Below are 19,588 nucleotides of genomic sequence, written 5' to 3' on the forward strand. Positions count from 1 at the left end.
GGTAGTCACTTCGAGGAGGCGCAAGTTGTTTGCAGTTCGTCAGAGGATTCACCATTAAAGTATTTGTAGAACAGGCAGAGGGATGCAAGCCTATATGACAGTTCAGGACCTATCAGGTTGGCAACTCTCTTTTGAACCTTGTCCAAGAGTGAGAGACAAGCAGCAGATGCACCAGCCCAGATGTGACAACAGTATTCCATACATGGTCGAATGGTGGCTTTATAGAGGTACAGGATACTTTTAGGACACCATAAATAAACCTAGCATTAAAAGTATACATATATACATCTGCCTTACTTTTAATGCTAGGTTTATTTATGGTGTCTTTTACATATACTAAAAACCCTTCCAATACTTTACTGATGAGGAAACTTTGTTTGTTAAAAACACTATATGTAAAAATTATTGTCCGTAGCTTGATGTCTACCACAATAAAAACATTGTTTTCCGAAACGATCGTACAAATTATTGATTTTGTTGTTGTTTCTTCTTATGAAACGGATTTTTTATTTAATTCTAATTTGATTTTTAAACTATCAATCACATTACTAAATATTAAATTAGCTCTAGGATATTTACCTATCGAGCTTATTATATATCTAAATTACAACGAGCTCTTTTTCTTTCCCTGTATTTTAATTTAACTAGTAATTTTACTATTACATTAAAATACACTCTGCTCTTTAGACTATTGTTCTAATCTCCTTTAAGTTTATATATATATATATATTTATATATATATATATTTATATTTATTTATATATATATATTTATATATATATTTATATATATATATTTATATATATATTTATATATATATATATTTATATATTATATTTATATATATTATATTCATCTATATATATATATGTTTATATATATATATACTTATATATATATTTAATATATATATGTATATATATATATTTAATATATATATGTATATATATATATTTAATATATATATTTAATATATATATGTATATATATATTTAATATATATATATGTATATATATATTTAATATATATATATGTATATATATATTTAATATATATATGTATATATATATGTATATATATATGTATATATATATTTATATATATATATTTATATATATATATATATATGTATATATATATCACGTTGACACACCGCTTCTCGCCAGATCATCGAATTTAAGTAACATTGAACCTGTCCAGTACCAGATGAGTGACCATTTGTGAAGGCTAGGCGCTGTATGCACCACGCCGAATCGTAGATTTCCAGGTTGGTACCTGGAGGTGCATTAATTCACTGGGAGCGATGAACCCCCAGTCTTAGTTAAGACATGCATCTAGAAGAAGGAAACTCTGATTATATATATATATATATATAAATATATATATAAATATATATATATAAATATATATATAAATATATATATATAAATAAATATAAATATATATATATATAAATATATATATATATATAAACTTAAAGGAGATTAGAACAATAGTCTAAAGAGCAGAGTGTATTTTAATGTAATAGTAAAATTACTAGTTAAATTTTTTTTTTTAAATCTGTTTTCTAGGTTGGCAGTATTTTTGCGCGAACAGTTGGCAGAGTTGGTGGAAATTTTCTGTTTCTATGTCTATCCTTGTAGCCATGTCACTAGTAAGGGTGCTGGAGGTAAACGTTTTGTCTGGGCTGACGTTATCCGCCTGATAGTCAGGGACCCGAACCTTGGATTAACCACTAAGGAGGCTGTCCTATCAGCAGGTGCAAAGTACTGGGGCTGCTGTATTGCCATTTGGTGAATGGAATCTGGACCATGCAGTAGCTTCTGGTGGGGCCTCTCGATGCCATACTAGTGGGTAATTGTTACGGCTTTACCTTATCATGTGGTACAAAAAAAAAAAAAAAAAAAAAAAATTCTTCGTTTCTTTTTCTCTCTTAGTTTCCCCTCTCTGTCCTGCTCTAAGTAAATCTGTCGACCTAGTCCACAAATTCCAAAATTTCATCATGACAAGTTTCAAGAAAAAATACACGATTAAACCTGGTTCTCCAACTTCCAACGTAGACCCCTACTACCATGTCTCCTTCTCCAACATCAGGGGTCTACGTTCTAACCTTCCAGAGGTTGAAACCCAATTACAGGAGACTAAACCAGACCTTTTATTTTTAAGTGAAACTGGCATTGGACAGGCTATTTCCCTTGATGAGTTTGCAATTACAGGATACTCTAACTTAACTTCTAAATCTGACCCCCAAGATCGCCATGGGCATGGAATATGTGCCTATATTAAAGATAGCTTTCCATGTGGGAGGGACATCTCCAGGGAAGATCCTAACTTACCTTATATGTGCTTCCGGGTTGCTTTAGCTCACACTACTGCATTTATATTTACTCTCTATCGCCCCCACAACAGCGGAGTTACTATCTTTCAAAGCATATCTGAGAAAATTGACCAAGTCCTTTCTACTTATCCTTCAGCTAACATTCACGTATGTGGAGACTTCAATGTTCACAACGTCGAATGGTTGACCCACTCAAACAAGACCGATGATGAGGGGAGGTTCTGTCATGATTTCTCCATTGCCTATGACCTCACTCAGATTGTTCACGAACCTACCCGTGTGCCCGATAATGACGGCCAGTATGCGAGCCTACTAGACCTTTTTCTCACAACTTGCCCTGAACTATGTTCAGTTTCTGTTCTGTCGCCTCTTGGATCTTCCGACCACTCTGTTGTATCAATTAAGATAAAAATGAAATGTAATAAGTCCCCAGACGTACCTCTTCATCGTACAGTATATCGATACACTAAGGCTGACTGGGATAGCTTCCGTACATTTATATCTGATCTACCTCTGCATTCCATGTTTAAAAAGGATGTGTCCTCTATAGTATTAGACCTAACTGAATGGTTAATTGTAGGTATTGACCATTTCATACCCTCTAAAAAGTTTCAGCAAAAACCTAACAGCCAGCCATGGTTCTCTCCAGAATGTGCTGCTGCCATTGCGCACAGAAATCACTTTTTCCACTGCTTCAAACGTAATAGATGTATGGAAACTAAAGCCGTTTTCAGGACTGCCAGCAACCATTGTAAGAAAGTAATAAGGAACGCAAGAGAGTTGTATGCTCAATCTTTTAAGTCCAAAGTAGCTGAGCAGCGGCTTGGTTCCCACCAGTTTTGGCAAATAGCAAACAGAATCCTGAACAGAAGCGTGTGCTCCATCCCAACTATTATCAATGGATCTGAGGTAATCTCGTCAGCATCAGACAAAGCCAAACTCTTTGTCAAGAACTTTGCAGCTAATTCTACCCTTTGCGACCAAGACCGCCAACCCCCAATATTTCCTCTTGTATCAGAAAACACGCTATGTGATATACGTATATCTGTACGTGATGTTGCCAAACTAATCAAAAACCTTGATTCCAGTAAAGCAACTGGCCCTGATGGTATTCCAATTATAGTACTCAAAAAACTTCAACCTGAACTAGCGCCCATACTTACAAAACTGTTTAAACGTTGTCTTAAGGAGAATAGTTTCCCATCTCCCTGGAAAATCTCATCAGTATGCCCTGTATTTAAGAATTCAGGTGATCGCTCATCCCCCTCTCAGTACAGGCCAATAAGTCTCCTGTGCGTCATGAGTAAGTTGCTAGAATCTGTATTAAATACAGAAGTAATCAAACATCTCAATAAAAATAACCTTCTTAGTGACACTCAATATGGTTTCCGTTCTGCTAGATCTACAGCAGATGTCCTTACAGTTATATCGCATAGGATTAGCAAATCTCTCGACGGTGGCAATCTTTCTAGGGCAATTGCTCTTGACATATCTAAAGCCTTTGATAGGGTATGGCATAAAGGTTTACTTCATAAGATCGCTAGCTATGGTATAGCTGGAAAAGTCTTCTCAATTATTAAATCATTTCTTTCTGATAGATTCATAAGAGTAGTAGTTGAGGGGCAAAAATCAGAAGCTCACAATATTAATGCCGGTGTCCCTCAGGGATCCATCCTGGGCCCAACTCTTTTCCTGATCTACATTAATGATCTTCCAAATCATATCCTTACATCATTTGTAGACATTTATGCTGACGACACTACCATTTATGGTACCACATCTAAGACAGTAAACGAGCAAGTTCTCTCCAATTCTCTCTCCTCTGATCTTGAGCACGTAGTACAATGGGGAAAGGAGTGGCTGGTTACTTTTAATGCATCTAAAACCAAGCTTCTCTCTTTACATCATCAACATTCTAATCCACATTTGTCATCAATTGAAATGAATGGCTCTCGTCTTCAGGAGGCCTCAAGTTTTGACAAGCTTCTGGGCTTGACCATTACTCCTGATCTTAAATGGAACACGTATATCAAATCTGTTGCCAAGGCCGCTGGAAAAATGGTGGGATCTTTCTATCGATCCAGTAGATATCTCACTGCTGATGCTATTCTCTATCTATATAAGAGCCAGGTACGTCCAAGGATGGAATACTGTTGCCACATCTGGGCAGGAGCTGCTAGAAAGAACTTGTCCTGCCTTGATAGAGTTCAAAATAGACTTCGTAGCCTCGTAGGAGATGTCCTTTTCTCCTCCTTGCAACCTCTATCTCACAGAAGAGATGTTGCGAGTTTGTCTCTGATGTATCGTTATTTTCATGGAAAGTGTTCAACTGAGCTTCAATCTATGGTCCCCCCTCGCCAAACTTTCACAAGAAACACTCGTCTAGCTGTAAACACTATCAATAATTTCCCCCACTCTTTATCTGTGCCTAAACCTAAACGTAGATTCCATGAACAAAGCTTCTTTCTTAGAACTGCACGCCTGTGGAATTGTCTTCCGTTTTCCTGCTTTCCGGCTGACTACAATATGGTTTTGTTCAAGTCTAAAGTAAATAAGTTCTTGATGAGCCGTTCCATATAAGTTATTAAATTTACCAAATTTTCATTACTAATGATTACTAAATTGACCAACTTCTACTGTACACTCTTTAACCCTTATCCTTGAGTGGCCTCTGGGCCTTGATAATGTGGTGATGCCTTTGTAAAAAAAAAAAAAAAAAAAAAAAAAAATAAAAACCTGCTTTGTCATGTGGCAGTCATCTGCATCGACAAAGGTTAGCAGTAATACCAAAAAGTGTGGTTGGTTCTACACAAAGCCTTCACCACTATAAACAAATCATCTGCGTGGATTTCCGAACAATTTAGTTGTTGTGGCGAACTTCATACATCGAAATCGATGGGAGAATCTATCAGATATATATATATATATATATATATATATATATATATATATATATATATATATATATATATATGTCTACATATTTTCAAACTCTATCTCCGAAACTAGGGCCTCAAATTATTGGATTTTTAGCGGACCGTTCTTTTATGGGTCTTTATGGGTTAAAATAGGTTTTAAAGGGTCAAAATCTAAAAAAATCGGTATACATTCTGTACATTTATCTTAGTATATTTCATATTGGTATATTTTTTAATTTTAGTTAGTTCATGTATATATATATATATATATATATATATATATATATATATATATATATATATATATATATATATATATAAACTTTACGGCATAGTAACATTTACACGCACATTCCCGTTAGATCAGCGAAGTTAAGAGATGTCGAGCCTAGCCAATACTAAAATGGGTGACCATTTGGTAATACTAGGTGCTGTATGTGCTGGGAGTCTGGAGAGGAATGGGTAGCGCCAGACTATTCTTGTCCAAGACATGCTGCATGAAATAATGTAGTGCCCCAAGACTCTGGATAGGGTTAATAGACTCATCTATCATCCATAAAATTTTGCAATAATCTTACGTCACTTTGGACGTTTGGCGACGGTATAATTGATAACGGCTACAGTTTATGACAACACCGAGTTCGAGACAGAAGAAGGCAGATAGTAGATTGAAGGAAATGAATAGGGAAATTAATTGATCAACCGACTGGCGAGCACAGCCTAAAGAGTAGATGTAGATATGGACCTTAACATTCAGAGGATTGATGGTGTCACCCACCTATCTAGAGTTCGACTTATATTTACAGAACGTGTCAGTCTTTATTTTTAGTTGAGTTGCTTTATTTTATGGATCTACGCGCACCCCCTCGCAGTCGTCAATGTGAAAAATGGCACCATGGCCAAAAGAAATAAAAATGAAAGAAAATCCACGGCACACAACGTTGATGTCGGCGATGTTGGCACGCTAAAAGACCACGTATTTATTCACACCTAGGACCGTGGTAGCCCCAAATATATTACACCTGTGCATTTATATTAAAAGTTAATGTAATCCCAGTGAACATCGTATATCGCCGCTAAATTATAATTGAAAACCCGAACTGACAGTTTTCACACATAATTTTTTCCCTTCAATAACCGAAATTTGGCAAAAATCTCAGAAAGTTGGTGAGATTTATTTATTTTTATTTTTAAGGTTTCCATCGAGAGTTCTGCTATCTTTTAATTTGTTAATATCATTTTTCAAAATGGCAGATTTTAACAATTTATGCCAGTCAAACATTGTAAAAAACGATGAACAAAAACAAATAAGAACAAACGCAATCTTAAGTTACGTCTATTTACTTTGAGAATTTTGGGATAAAAATCCAACTTGAAATCTAATCATGATAAACCGACCGACAAAGCCGATTGTAGAGATGGTTAGACGCATGTTAATTAAGATGCGTCCACTCAATCTGTGCATTTGGTGATTTAAACGCTTTGTTAAACTTGAGATTGACATCACCCTCAAAATGTTTTTCAAACTTAAGCCTGACCGGTCAAAGAACGTGTGTATTATTTGGATTATTCGAATTGTTTTCATTTTGATTGTTATTTTCATAACGTTTCGACCGATGTAACCTCCGATTTTCTTCGGGTGTATCTTGTCGAAATTTGCAATCTTTCTGCCGAACTCGTAAGGCCCATGATGTAATAAAAAAAGTACTAAATAAAATTCAGTTTTATGCGACAGTTTTATGCGACAGTTTTATGGAGGTTGAAGGTTCAATCATAAGTGAAAGTGATACTCGAAATACAATTGGGAACCACTTGATTCTTCTACACGGTCATGACAGACGAAACAAGAACATTATACCCACGTCGATTAAATAAAAGATTTCGTTTGAAATTCAGTACCGATCTTGAGTTTTACGTAAATTAATACCTAGGTCGACAAAATGCACTTAAAGATGGGATGTTACATCGACTGCAATAAAAAACACTAAAGATGAGAACAATAGTTCGAAGAATCCAAATAATAAAAATTATCAATCCTGATTTCCAAAATTCAGAAAAAAAGAAATTATTTTTGCAAACTTAAGCGTGACCGATTAACAACTGTTATTTTAAACTTTGTCAAAACAAAACTGAGACAGAACAACCGACATGCAGAAAACTCTTATTGTTTGGACGCATTTCATCGATGAAAATCCGATTGTACACTTAAACGTGGCAGACCAACAGTTGATAGACGGAGTCTCACATTGATGCGCGATGGCAAACCAAACAACAATAACAACAACAACAACAACAAAAATCGTTTTACAGAGTAATGAACGCGAAAAAAATATTGTTAATCGACTTGCTCAAAGCCGGTAATGGTTCTGTTGAAAATAATTAAAATTTGAATTTTTCCCCTTCTTATTTATTTTCCGATGTCAAAAAAATACCTGGTGTGCATCTCAACTGCATACAGATCCTAGATTAATACTCTCGATACCTCGCCTTTCGTATTTCAATTGACCTTTACACTATCACGCATACAGGGAACGTATCCACGTAAAAACGTTATTACGTTTTTTGTATTTTGAATTTGTAGAATGCTAAGATTAACCTTTTACAATTTTTATGGAAATCGCTCGAGACAAGGCATGAAGTCACTTGATGTAAGGAGCTAACAAGAACGAAAGATGATTATGGCAAAGACAGGTGATGCGAATTGACCTTGATCTTAAAAAGATCAAGGCTGGGGGTAGAAGGAAAACAACGACCAGGAAGAAAGTTCTACAACCTTGCAGCCCTTAGAAAAAAAAGCTACTGGAATATGAAGCTCTATTACAATGAGGTATCAAAATAACGAATTGATGGAGACTACTAGACCAACGAGTCCAACGAGCTGGAATAAAGGAAGCAGGAAATATCAGACTTTTATATGAAGCAGAAAGAGCAATGGATTTAACATATGGACTCCAAGAAAGATTTGATGAGAAAGACAAAGAAGTTTTAGAGTCGATTTCTCATCGAAGGCAGTCATTCGAAAGAATTTAAGAACGAGGGACACGCAGTCGATTGAAGGACAATAGCTGAATCTTATTAAACAAGCAATTTCTTATCCCAATCCATAACTGAACCCAAAATCAACTGCATATTTCAACTGATTTGAGAAAGATAGGCGAGAAGCAATACTAGAAAAGACGGTACTGTCATCAGCATAAATGTTAATTTTCCGAATAATTTTCTTTACTCAGAAATTAACATTTTTTCATTTTCTTAATGTTTTAAATTCACCCCTTTTTATTATTTAACATATTTTATTAATAAATTATATCAACTTTTATTATTTTCATGCGAGCGTAACGAATTTTCTCAAACTGTTCAGAAAGCTACACTTTTTCTTAGCACATAACACAACTAATTTAATGATTTTACGTTTAAAAGTTTAGTTTATATTAAGAGTATTCGTTCTTAGAAGTGCACGCCTGTGGAACTCTGTTCCGTCTGCCTGTTTCCTACCTGACTACAACCTGAATGTCTTCAAGTCCAACGTAAACAAATTCCTGATAAACCACGCCTTTAAGTAAGACACTTTATCAGATCTCCATTACTAACGATTACTACGATATTGTCCCATGGATTACTGTACACGCAATAATCCTTATTCCCGAGTGGCATCCGGGCCTTGATAAGTGGTGACTTCCATGTAAAAAAATGAATATTTATTTACCACTTCTCCAGGAGGTGAAACACAAGGTCGGGCGTGAGTGTTTTGATGGAAAGAACAGGATTCAAACTTGCCGTAGCAATTTTTAGCAGAATATTTGCTACCGAAATAGTAACAGTAACTCACAATGAATGAACGACCAACGGAAAATATTGTTTGCAATAAATAGCTTACCTTGTGGACGTGTATAGAATCAAGTTTATTGGCTGTTTGAACTTGGGTATTTCATTTCAATATCCAGATAATGTTGGGTAATCAGGAGAGAATACATGCCGTTTCAAGGCCTCCGCGTGTAGGAAGGGTACACATTTACATGCATCCCATTCAGCATGATGTGACATAAGGTCAGAAGGTGGTGAGTGTCAAGTCAGCGCCTCTAAAAAAAGAGGTAGTCTGACCTAGTAAAAATTGCTGGACAGCCCCATCGGCATCCCTAAGCAGGGACTCCTTAAGTAATAAGCAATGAACTTACTCATCCAGAAAGTTAGGTGACAAAGCCTTGAAGGGTGGCCATTCTATGTACTAACCAGGCGGCGTACATCAGTCCGACAGTTCCCGGTCTACACGTATCGGGCTAGTTGTCAAGAACACATTCTCGACTGGTATTCCTACTTAGATCTTCAAACAACCGAAGCAGCGAGATCAACCCTAACACAATGAAATGCATATTAAAAGAGTATGATCACAAAGATTTGTCTGATTCTATTTATAACCATATGCGATAAGAACGAACCAATCAGAACAGTTTTATAAAATTGACTGAATGTTATTGAATTCCTGACTGACATATTTCTGTCTCAAAACGAGATAACCACTGAATTTTTACTGATCGTGACTGGATTAACATTTTGTTTTTGCCTCGGAAATCTTCCCTAACTGGGTTTATGCTGCCATTCTTTTTTTTTTAGGGGTGGGGGCTTAAAATACATTTTTATTTAAAAAATAAACTTTAGTTTTCAGCCCGTATCTTTTAGTCATCGTCATCCTTAAATTAGAATACGAGAGTAAACACACGTGGAAAAGCTGTATTTGTCGTCTTCTAGAGAAAGACTGAAGTTTGGGCCACTCTGAATAGCTAATTAGTGATTACAACCTGGGCATTATTAACTGTAATGCAGCTCGATTTCCCGAATTTAATCTACGCAACAGAGACAAGGTGTCATAAGTATAGACTGTTTCCTTTTGTAAGGCTCGAATTTATGAGCATTTTGGAAGTGAATGGTGGCTCCATAATTTCCGTTATTCAGATATCTTTTTTTACAAAGGAGTTACCACTTATCAAGGTCCGGGAGCCACTTGAGGATAAGGGTTAATGAGTGTACGGACGTCAATGGAAAAATATCGTAGTAATCGTTAGTAGTAGAAATTTGGTAAATCGGATTAAGGAGACGGCTTATCAATAAGTTGTTTACATTGGACTTGAAGACGACCATATTGTAGTCAGTTGGAAAACAGATAAACAGAAGAGAGTTCCACAGGTGTGCAGTTCTAAAAAAAGAAGCTTTGTTCATGGAATCTACGTTTAGGTTTAGCCACAGATAAAGAGTAGGGGAAACGAAGATGCGTGTGATACCAGCACAAGATGAGTGTTTTTCGTGAAACTCGGGCAAGGAGGGGAACCATAGATTGGAGCTCAGACGAGCACTTGCTATGAAAATAGTGATAAAGTAGAGACAAGCTCGCAACATCTCTTCTGTGGGAAAGCGGTTGCAGACAAGAGAAAACGGCATCCCCGCTAGGCTACGAAGTCTATTTTGAACTCTGTCAAAGCAGAATAAGGTCTTCTAACAGCTCCTGCCCAGATATCTAATCTAACCTGAAATTCTAGTGTGACCCGATGATCGCCTTTGTGATCACCGTACAATAAAACAACGCAAGACTTGATGTACTAATCACACAGATCACGCAGTGATTCTTTTTTTCGTTTTGAGACAGAAATATATCAGTCAACAAGATTCAGTCAATTTTATGAAGCTTTTCCGGCATCTGATTAGTTCGTTCGTATCACACATAATTAAATAGAATTATCCAAATCTTTGTGGTTAATATTTTACTACGTTTGTCATTATGTGGGGGTTACTGTAATAACCACATGTTATCCCGCTCGAAAACATTGCCGACTGCAACATTGTGTGCCGTGGATTTCTTCGCTTTTGCCTTTTCTTCCGCCTTCTTCCGGAATGTAGATTGGCGATCTTTTTAAACCAACGCATTTCAGGTGAAAACATTATTACGTATGTGTCATGTTGAAATTAGTATATAAAAACAAATATAAAACATGATCGAGCAGAAAATGTGCTTGATGTATTTTTAATAGAAAATCACCCATAATTACGTTATGATATTTTACTTTTAAAATGGCGGATCCTTAATTTAAGCCATTTGAAGTCAAGAAAGATAAGTCAGTTTGTCAAACTGAATTGGTCGCACAACTCTTTCATATTAAAACATACGATAAAACTCAATAATTCGACATTTTCATTTTTAGTGATTTTTCTATTGTATCATTTTTCGTAATTTTTGGAATTCATACTAATTTCGACACGACACGTAAGTACGTAATAATATTTTCACATGAAACGCGTTGGTTTAAAAGATCACCGCAAGCACCAACAAATGTGTTTAATTGTTAAAAGATGACATAAGATAATAGTTCAATAAAATGTCTAAATAAATTCCAAACACCTCCCTTCTTCCTAAAATCAGAGGCCAAAAGGGTTGAATATCTAATCAGAAAATACCGCGGGCGAATATCCTTCGTTCTTCAATTAGATGCAAACGTTTGAGTCGAGCCTTGCGTGCGCAACGAGCTTGTTTCTCTCCCCCCCCCCGATCCAATCTCTCTCTTTTCCCTCCTGGTAATCTCACTGAATGTGTGATCAACGGATTAAGTGACCGGCCGAAGCGACGTAAGCGGCGTTGATTGGCGCCAATATAGTTCATACGTGATTGGTTGATAATTGAATTCGAGGACAAAACGAATAAACGAAAAGAGGAAGAAAAAGAAAGCAGCTGTCGTCTTAGTTTAAATTGTACTGTAGAAAACCTGCGAGAAAGAGCGAATTAATATCTTTATGCGTCCAATGGAAATTAACAGTTCCTTCAAAGTATACTACATTTAGAAATAAGTTTAGCTCATATTAAAAGCTTCCAGAATCGGAAAACAGATACAGCCATGTTGTATGACGAATTTGTTTCATATTTATTTTGTCTATACGTCATATAAACCATAAGTGCTAGTGTACAAAAGGGAGACAAAACTTCTGGTTTCTTTTTGTCGTCGAAATATTTAGACCACGTGATATTAAATCACCGGTGTACCATCAAATGACGAAGTCTATTTTTTATCTATACTTGATTTCGGCCCAATAATTTCTTAGAAAAAGTGGAACGGACAGATTAATAGAAATTTCTTTCTCTCCCTTTCTGTCTTAGGATTAAGAGAAATCTCTTTCTCTCTCCCTCTCCCCCTCTCTCCCCCCTCTCTCTCTTATATATATATATATATATATATATATATATGTACATATATATATATATATATATATATGTATGTATGTATATGGAAATTCTGAGTTAAATTATGTAGAATTATAGCAAAAATTATTGTTTAGCAAAGGAGTACAAAAAAATTCAAGTTTTTTCCTTAATCCATGGATTTTCAATGAATGGTTCATCTCATCAGAGGAAATTTTATTAGGAAAATAGATGTGGGTAATTATAAATTTTACTAATTAGCATATAAATTGAAAATTAAAATTTAAACGATAGTGTAAAAAGTATTGCTCTATCTCGAGCTCTATTGAGCTTTCTTTATCTGCTTGGGATTGTCTTATAAATATTGATACTAATATTTATTTGGACTTTATGTTTATAGTATTATACAATCTGTAACCTTACGGCATTTCAGTGTTTCATTTTATATATATGCATGCATAATCAAGTACACACACTAGTTTTCGTTAGATTATTGAAGTTAAACGACGTTGTACTACGTCAATAACAGAGGGGTGACCATTTGGGAAGACTAGACGCTGTATATAGAAATACGGTAGTATCCCTCTCTACTGCAAACACTAAATTCGTTAAAATCATATCCCTTGACTAGAATACGATTGGGAATCGCCTGCGAATCTAATATTCTTTAGAAACTTCCACTTTAAGATAGGAAGTCCGTTCAATTCTCCTGAGATGAATACAGTATCATGAGATAGGAGGATAACTGTACTAATAATAACTTTGCAAGAAAAGGGCTGGTTACTAGTCTGAAAGAACGAACAGTCCTCAGAAATTCGTTGTGATCCAATCCGACCAGATACTTGCTGGTGGTAGCAGATCGATTTCATTTCAGATTTCCATTGATTGTCATTCGTTTCTGATAAAGTTTTAAGACTAAATTTAAAAAGAAGTGCACGCAAAATATATTTACACGGTTTTCCTTTCCAATTCTTGTTTATAAGTTTATGACATTAAAACAGTAATAAAAAAAACGACGATATTCTTTTAGCCTTTCTTATTTATAGCTAGTAATATTGACTCACATCAGACTAGAAACAAAATGGCCGCGTGATTACGAGTTTTATTTAAAAGTTGAAATTAATCAATGAAAGTGTTGTGCAATTATATAAAGAAATATTTAATTCTAAATAAAATTTTATTTTATTAATAAAAAATCTCGCGTAATTATTATTCAAAATTTAAGTCTGCAATTAAAGTATAATTGAAATGACTGCACATAAGAAAGTATATTAAAACAGATAACTGAATGCCACTGGAGCATTTGGTTACTTTTTAAATAATCACACAACGCTTTCTTTTTTTATTTCGTTTCAGTTTCATTCAATTTCAGTTTTTACAAAAAACACAAACTCAGATGGCCATTTTGTTTCTATGCATTACTTTATGGTTATCTTTCGGGCACTTAATACATAGCCACCATATTCACTATTACCTTTCTTCGACCACTTGGCTATCGCCAGGTAACAAGCAAACCAACTTATCTTAGAATATATTTAACTGGTGCCTTCATCACGATGATCTAAGCATACGAACACCGTTTAACAATTGGCACCTATTGTTTCCGCACTTTGTGTCATTCATTAAGAAGCCGCCCACAAACAACGTCTGTCTTTTTTAAGTTTGTCTTTTTCCCGTATAATCTACTTTTCTATTCTATTCTTAGATTGTTCCATTTCTAATCCGAGAAACAAACGATGCGTCGTGGATATTTTTCACCATTATTATTTCGTGATTTTGTTGTCTTTCAGTTGTGTTCTTCCCGCCCCCGCACGTACACCTCTTTCACGCAATTAAACATCGTCTGCAAAACAAAGCAAAAATAAACTGCCCCCCCCCCAATTTCTTTTTAAGATAACGATTAATTATTCGTATCATTTGGATTCTTCGGACTACTGTTCTCATCTTGAGAGTTATTTTCACAACGTTTCGGTCGATGTAACCTCCGTTACGTAGTGGATAAATTTCTGGATGAAATACGGTTGTAAAGTTGCACTCTTTTAGGGGTTGAAGTGGGAGCGACACTCGAAATACAATTGTGAATTACTTAAAACTTCTATCCAGTTATGGCTGACAGAACGAGAACATGCTATCCCCGAGGATTAAATAAAGGATTCCGTTTGAAATTATATGCATGTTTCTAATGTATACGCGTCCACATTCCAATTACTTTCCATCAATACCTAAACTCATATCAGAGTCAACTGAACACCGAATAAGCAATAATTTCTGTTGGTTTTGTATGTACTAATCGATACGCTTTTTATCGATCTCTGTATTTCTGTATACGCTTGAGTCGTAGACTTTAACTCCGAACCTAGAAAGGTAGAGTCGATTATATTATTGGCATTGTATTACTTGGATTCTTCGGTCTACTCTTCCAATCTTGTTATTTTTACAACATGTTGGCCGATGTAACCTCCAACCTTTTTCAGGTTTATCTTGTCGAACTCTGCAAAGATCCGTGGCGTAACGGATAAATTATTAAATAAAATTCAGTTATCATGCTTTTTTTGAGGTTAAAGGTTCAATCCTCAGTGCGGGCGGTATTCATAAATACAACTGAGAATTACTTCAGATTTCTACTCTGGCTGAAGGAACGAGAGCGTGGATTAAATAAATGATCCGTTGGAATTCAGTGCAGATTTTTGAGTTTGACAAAACACATCTTGAGAAGGTCTAGGGTTACATCGGCTGAAATGTTGCGAAAATAGCACTTAAGATGAGAACAGTAACGCAAATAATTCAAATCGTACAAATGCTGAATCCTCATCTAAAAAAAAAGAAACAGAAAAACATTGCTTATAATGTTAATTCAATGAGCCCAAAGTGAGGACACCTGTACCGAAATAAAATAAAGTTTAAAATATTAAAAAAAAAAAACATCGGACACAAGAATAGAAATAACGCGTGGTTGTGGTAAACATGAGGATGAAAACCTAAAATAAAAACAAAAATAACAAAATTCAGAGGAAAGCTGTCATTTCCTTTTAGAATGTTGGAATGTAGTTAAGTACCGCAGAGAAAAAAACTGCTTATGAACTATTTGAAAAAAGAAACTAAAAACTATGACGTCACAGTTGCCTGTTTTATATTATCACTAGCCTGGTTTGCCCGGCGTTGCCCGGGTGTTTGGAGGTGTGTGTTGAGAAAAAATATGTTGGAGCAGGCAGACGAGCTCGAACCCGTGTGTAAGGGTGTTGGTTGAGCAAAAAAAAAAAAAAAAAAGAGGGGAGGTGCGAGCGTAAAAAAAAAGTGGTAGTAGACAGGCACGCTCGAACACGTACCGCGAAGGAGGAAAAGAAAGTGAAAAAAAGTGACGCGTTAGTTGTTCACCCATCGCCAAACTGAAAGTGGCGAAATCGGCGAAAAAAAGCGACCTCTCCCTGTAGAAAAGTGCCTAGATAAGGGTGAAGGAATTAATGTTTTTGGCAAATTTTTCGATATTTGTCGTTCGAAGGATTGCGCTTCAAAATGATACAATGAAAATCCGTCGCCTCCGTCAAAAGATTTTGTGAGATATACATACATACACACATTTAAACAGACAGGTGAGATTTATATTATAGAAGATGACGCAGTCTATGGCAAAAATTTGTTGACATTGGACATTGGAAGACTACCAACGTGTAATCCTCAGGAAAACAGTAATGTGTTTCACATCTTTTAAAGAAGCTCTGTCGATGAAAACTATACTTGACACGAGGCACATCCATAAATGAAAGTACTGCTAATATACTCTAATCCATTTGTTTTCAAATTGCTTTATCTGTATTTTTTCCTTTCATACAAACACATATATTTGGAAACTAAAGGAAAACTTCTAGCACGTTTCTGAATTCTTGAGATGACGATTGATTATTCGTATTATTTGGATTCTTCGGACTATTGTTCTCATCTTGAGTGTTATTTTTACGTTTTTGTCGCTGTAACCTCTGACCTCCTTCAGGTGTATCTTGTCAAACTCTGGAATCTATATGTCGGACCCGGGAATTTGCACTTCAAACGGAACCTTTTATTTAATCTACGGGGGTAGCATGTTCTCGTTCTGTCAGTCATGACTGTGTAGAAGTCATAAGTAATTCGCAATTGTCTTTTGAATATCGCCCACACTATAAGAGTAACTTACAACTGAATTTTACTAAGTACTTTATCCACTACGCTACGGGTCTTTGCTAGTAGATTCTCGAGTTTGACAGAAAGATTCTAGAGTTTGCCAAAATACACCTGAAAAGTTACATCGACCGAAACATTGTGCGAATAACACTCAAGATGAGAACAGTAGTCCGAGGAATCCAAATGATACGAATTAAGAGTTTGGTATTTAGTCAGGTTCCTAATGGCACAATTTTAACTTTTGTGGGAACTTTTTGGAGATTTGCAAACCTATACATTTTTGGAAAGGTTTTTGTCTCAGGAATCAGAAAATCAATATTTGTATTGACCTGATGCGTATATGGCGACTATATTGGATTTACAAAATGGCCGCCGTAAGATGTACGTTTTGTAATAATATAAATTGTTTTAATGGACACAATAATATTCGAGGTCAGTGTTAATTTTTAAAAATCCGCGTTCTTTTACGTTTAGAAAAATGTGATAATTGAATGATACAGGATACTGATTCGTGTTATATCCGTTTTTTCTTCTGCTAATACTACTGTGACGTCAAATCTATGTTTAGTCCATATCTATTTGTAGAATTAAGATCGGAAAAGTAAAATACGTGCTGAGAATATGAAGATAATCTTGGAAAGAAGTCGTAGTTTCCTCTAAGCTCTTATCATCTTTTATAGGAAGACTAGCGGATGAGGTGTCGGCCGGCTGTGTCTGGTCGTAAAATAAGCTTAAATATGATATTTTAATTTGTCCAGATTCCGTATATATTATTATAGAGTCGTGATTTCAAAAGTCATAATCAAAAAAAATGATTTGGGTGCCATCAGCTAGAATCAAAACCTAAAGCCAAACTGTAGCATTCAAAGCTAGTGACGTTACCACTGTACCAACGTGACACGCATACGGATTGATTAAAAATAAACTTTATACAAGATGAATGCACAAAATGTATAACGATTTTTTTATAACCTTTAAAAATTTTTTCACCCGCTGAAAACCAATAAAAGAACGGTAAAAAAAATCCAATCATTCGATACTCCTAGCGCCGCTCTGCGACTTTTTGTTTTGGAAGAAATAGTTTGAAAATATGGAGACAAACAGAGATAGTGAGTTTTATGAATTAGATTTTTGAACGGTTAATTTGAATCCACGTAACGCAGTAAACGGAGTAGTTATAATGATTATATATACATGATATAAAAAAAAGCAATAACAATCCAGGTCAATATCTGGGGTGGCCATTTCATATGGAAATCTGATCGACAGAGTCTCAGGCATATTGTGCTGCGTGACATTGTTCTCCGTTGGTATTAGGTTTTACCCTAGGCAGTTCTAAGAGGTTCACATTTCCATGATATACCACCCCGCCATTTGAGAAGGAGTTAATTTATTACTAATTGTCTGAGGCGCTACTGTCGAATAATGCCGAGGGATTGCCAAGGTATTTTTTCTTTGTTTGGACAGAGTGCTTTTCCTTTAAGGAGTTGCCTTTTAAAATTCCACTTTACTGGTGCTAAATATTCCCACCGTGAAATTAAAAAAAAAAAACATCTGAAAGTTTGGGGTGCTGCGCCTCTTCTCAAATCGAAAAAATCGCGTTGGAATTTCTATCGTTAATCTGGAAATAAAATTGCAATATTTTACTTTCATATAAATTAAAAAAAAAACCCATTGCAAAGCCCATTCGTCTTTTCAATAAGTTCCTGTCTTTTTTATCAGATGCCAAATTTTAAAGTTACTTTCGTTTTTTTTTTCGAATTTATTTTTTAAATTCTTTTTTCTCAATTACCCCCTTTTTATCCAATTCCCTCTTTTTCAATCCCCTCTTTTTCAATCCCCTCTTTTTTTTTCAATTCCCTCTTTTTTCAATTCCCACATTTTTTTCCAATTTCTTCTTTTTTCCAATTCCTTCTTTTTCTAAATTCCTTTTATCCAAATTCCTTTTCTTTTCTCAAATTCTTTTTTTTCTACTTCATTTTTTCAAATTACTATTCATTTTTCTTTTACCAAATTCTTTGTTTGTTCCAAATTCCTTTTTTCACTTTTTTTTATTTTCAAACTTTCCTCTTTATTTTTAGATTCCGTTTTTTTATTTAGATTCTGTATATTTATAGTTTTTATTTTTTTCCGCTTACCATTAGTTTTTTCCAAATTCTTTTTGTTTTTTATTTAAAAAAATTTCTTTTTGAACAAACTCTCGTCCCTTTCTTTTCAGATTTCCGTCTTTTTTATTTGTTTTTTTTTCTAGATTCCAATTTTGTTTTGAAGTTCTTGTCTTTTTGCAGATACTCATGTGTTTTTTCCAGATTTCTGCTTTTCCCATTTCTGCCTTTTCTGCGCCCTACTCTTTTACCATCAAGCTTGTTTTATATTTCCACCATTTCTATATATGCTTTATGATTAAAAAAAACTTTTTAATTTATACAAGTTTCTTTTATCTGTATCTCATCCACCCACTTCATATTTTTCGTATTTCATTTTTCAATCTACATAACGTCATCTTCTACCCGGTTTTTATAATCCACCATAATTTTTAAAAAATCTATTTTCTACCTGATTTTTAAGCTGCCCATATCTTCATCTTCTGTCGGTCTTTTCTATCTCCGCCTCCTTTTAACACATTTTTTCCCCACCCGTTTGTTGCCCTTTCGTCGTTTTTGATCTTACCAATATTTTGCACAACTTTACCAAACATTTCCACCTATTCAACCCTCTCCCTAACCTTCACTCTTCCTTTCAAACTATTTCAGCGCATTCGCTATCAACAAATCGCCACCTCTTCCATTTTGACGCAGCTTTTCGCCCCAAATGTCTTTTCCGTTAATACATCTTTTTTTTTTAACTTCCCAGATTTCGTTTCGCCTTGTTTTCTTTGCCTTTTTGTTTTGTTTACTTCCTTATTTTCAGGTGTTCCACCGGCTATGGTGCTGTAAAGTGTTCCGAGCACAGAGCAGACACGTTAAGTCCCCAGTTTTACTCGTCTGTGGTTGTAC

General features: G+C 35.1%; 1 protein-coding gene across 2 annotated transcripts in view; it reads left to right on the forward strand.

Annotated features, from left to right (window-relative positions):
* The window catches only part of LOC145277532 (neo-calmodulin-like), a 332,153-nt gene that overhangs the window by 48,450 nt on the left and 264,115 nt on the right, over positions 1-19,588 (forward strand). Inside the window, exon 2 of one of the 2 annotated variants that reach the window (XM_080128982.1) lies at positions 19,503-19,553. The exons of the other annotated variant lie outside the window; for it this stretch is intronic. Within the exon in view, the coding sequence (XP_079985108.1) occupies positions 19,503-19,553 (51 nt within the window). The remainder of the gene's footprint in view (positions 1-19,502; positions 19,554-19,588) is intronic. 2 annotated transcript variants of the gene reach the window in all.

Source organism: Euprymna scolopes, chromosome 6 (genome assembly GCF_053919585.1).
Source record: "Euprymna scolopes isolate OS-2025 chromosome 6, ASM5391958v1, whole genome shotgun sequence".
NCBI classification, from domain to species: domain Eukaryota; kingdom Metazoa; phylum Mollusca; class Cephalopoda; order Sepiida; family Sepiolidae; genus Euprymna; species Euprymna scolopes.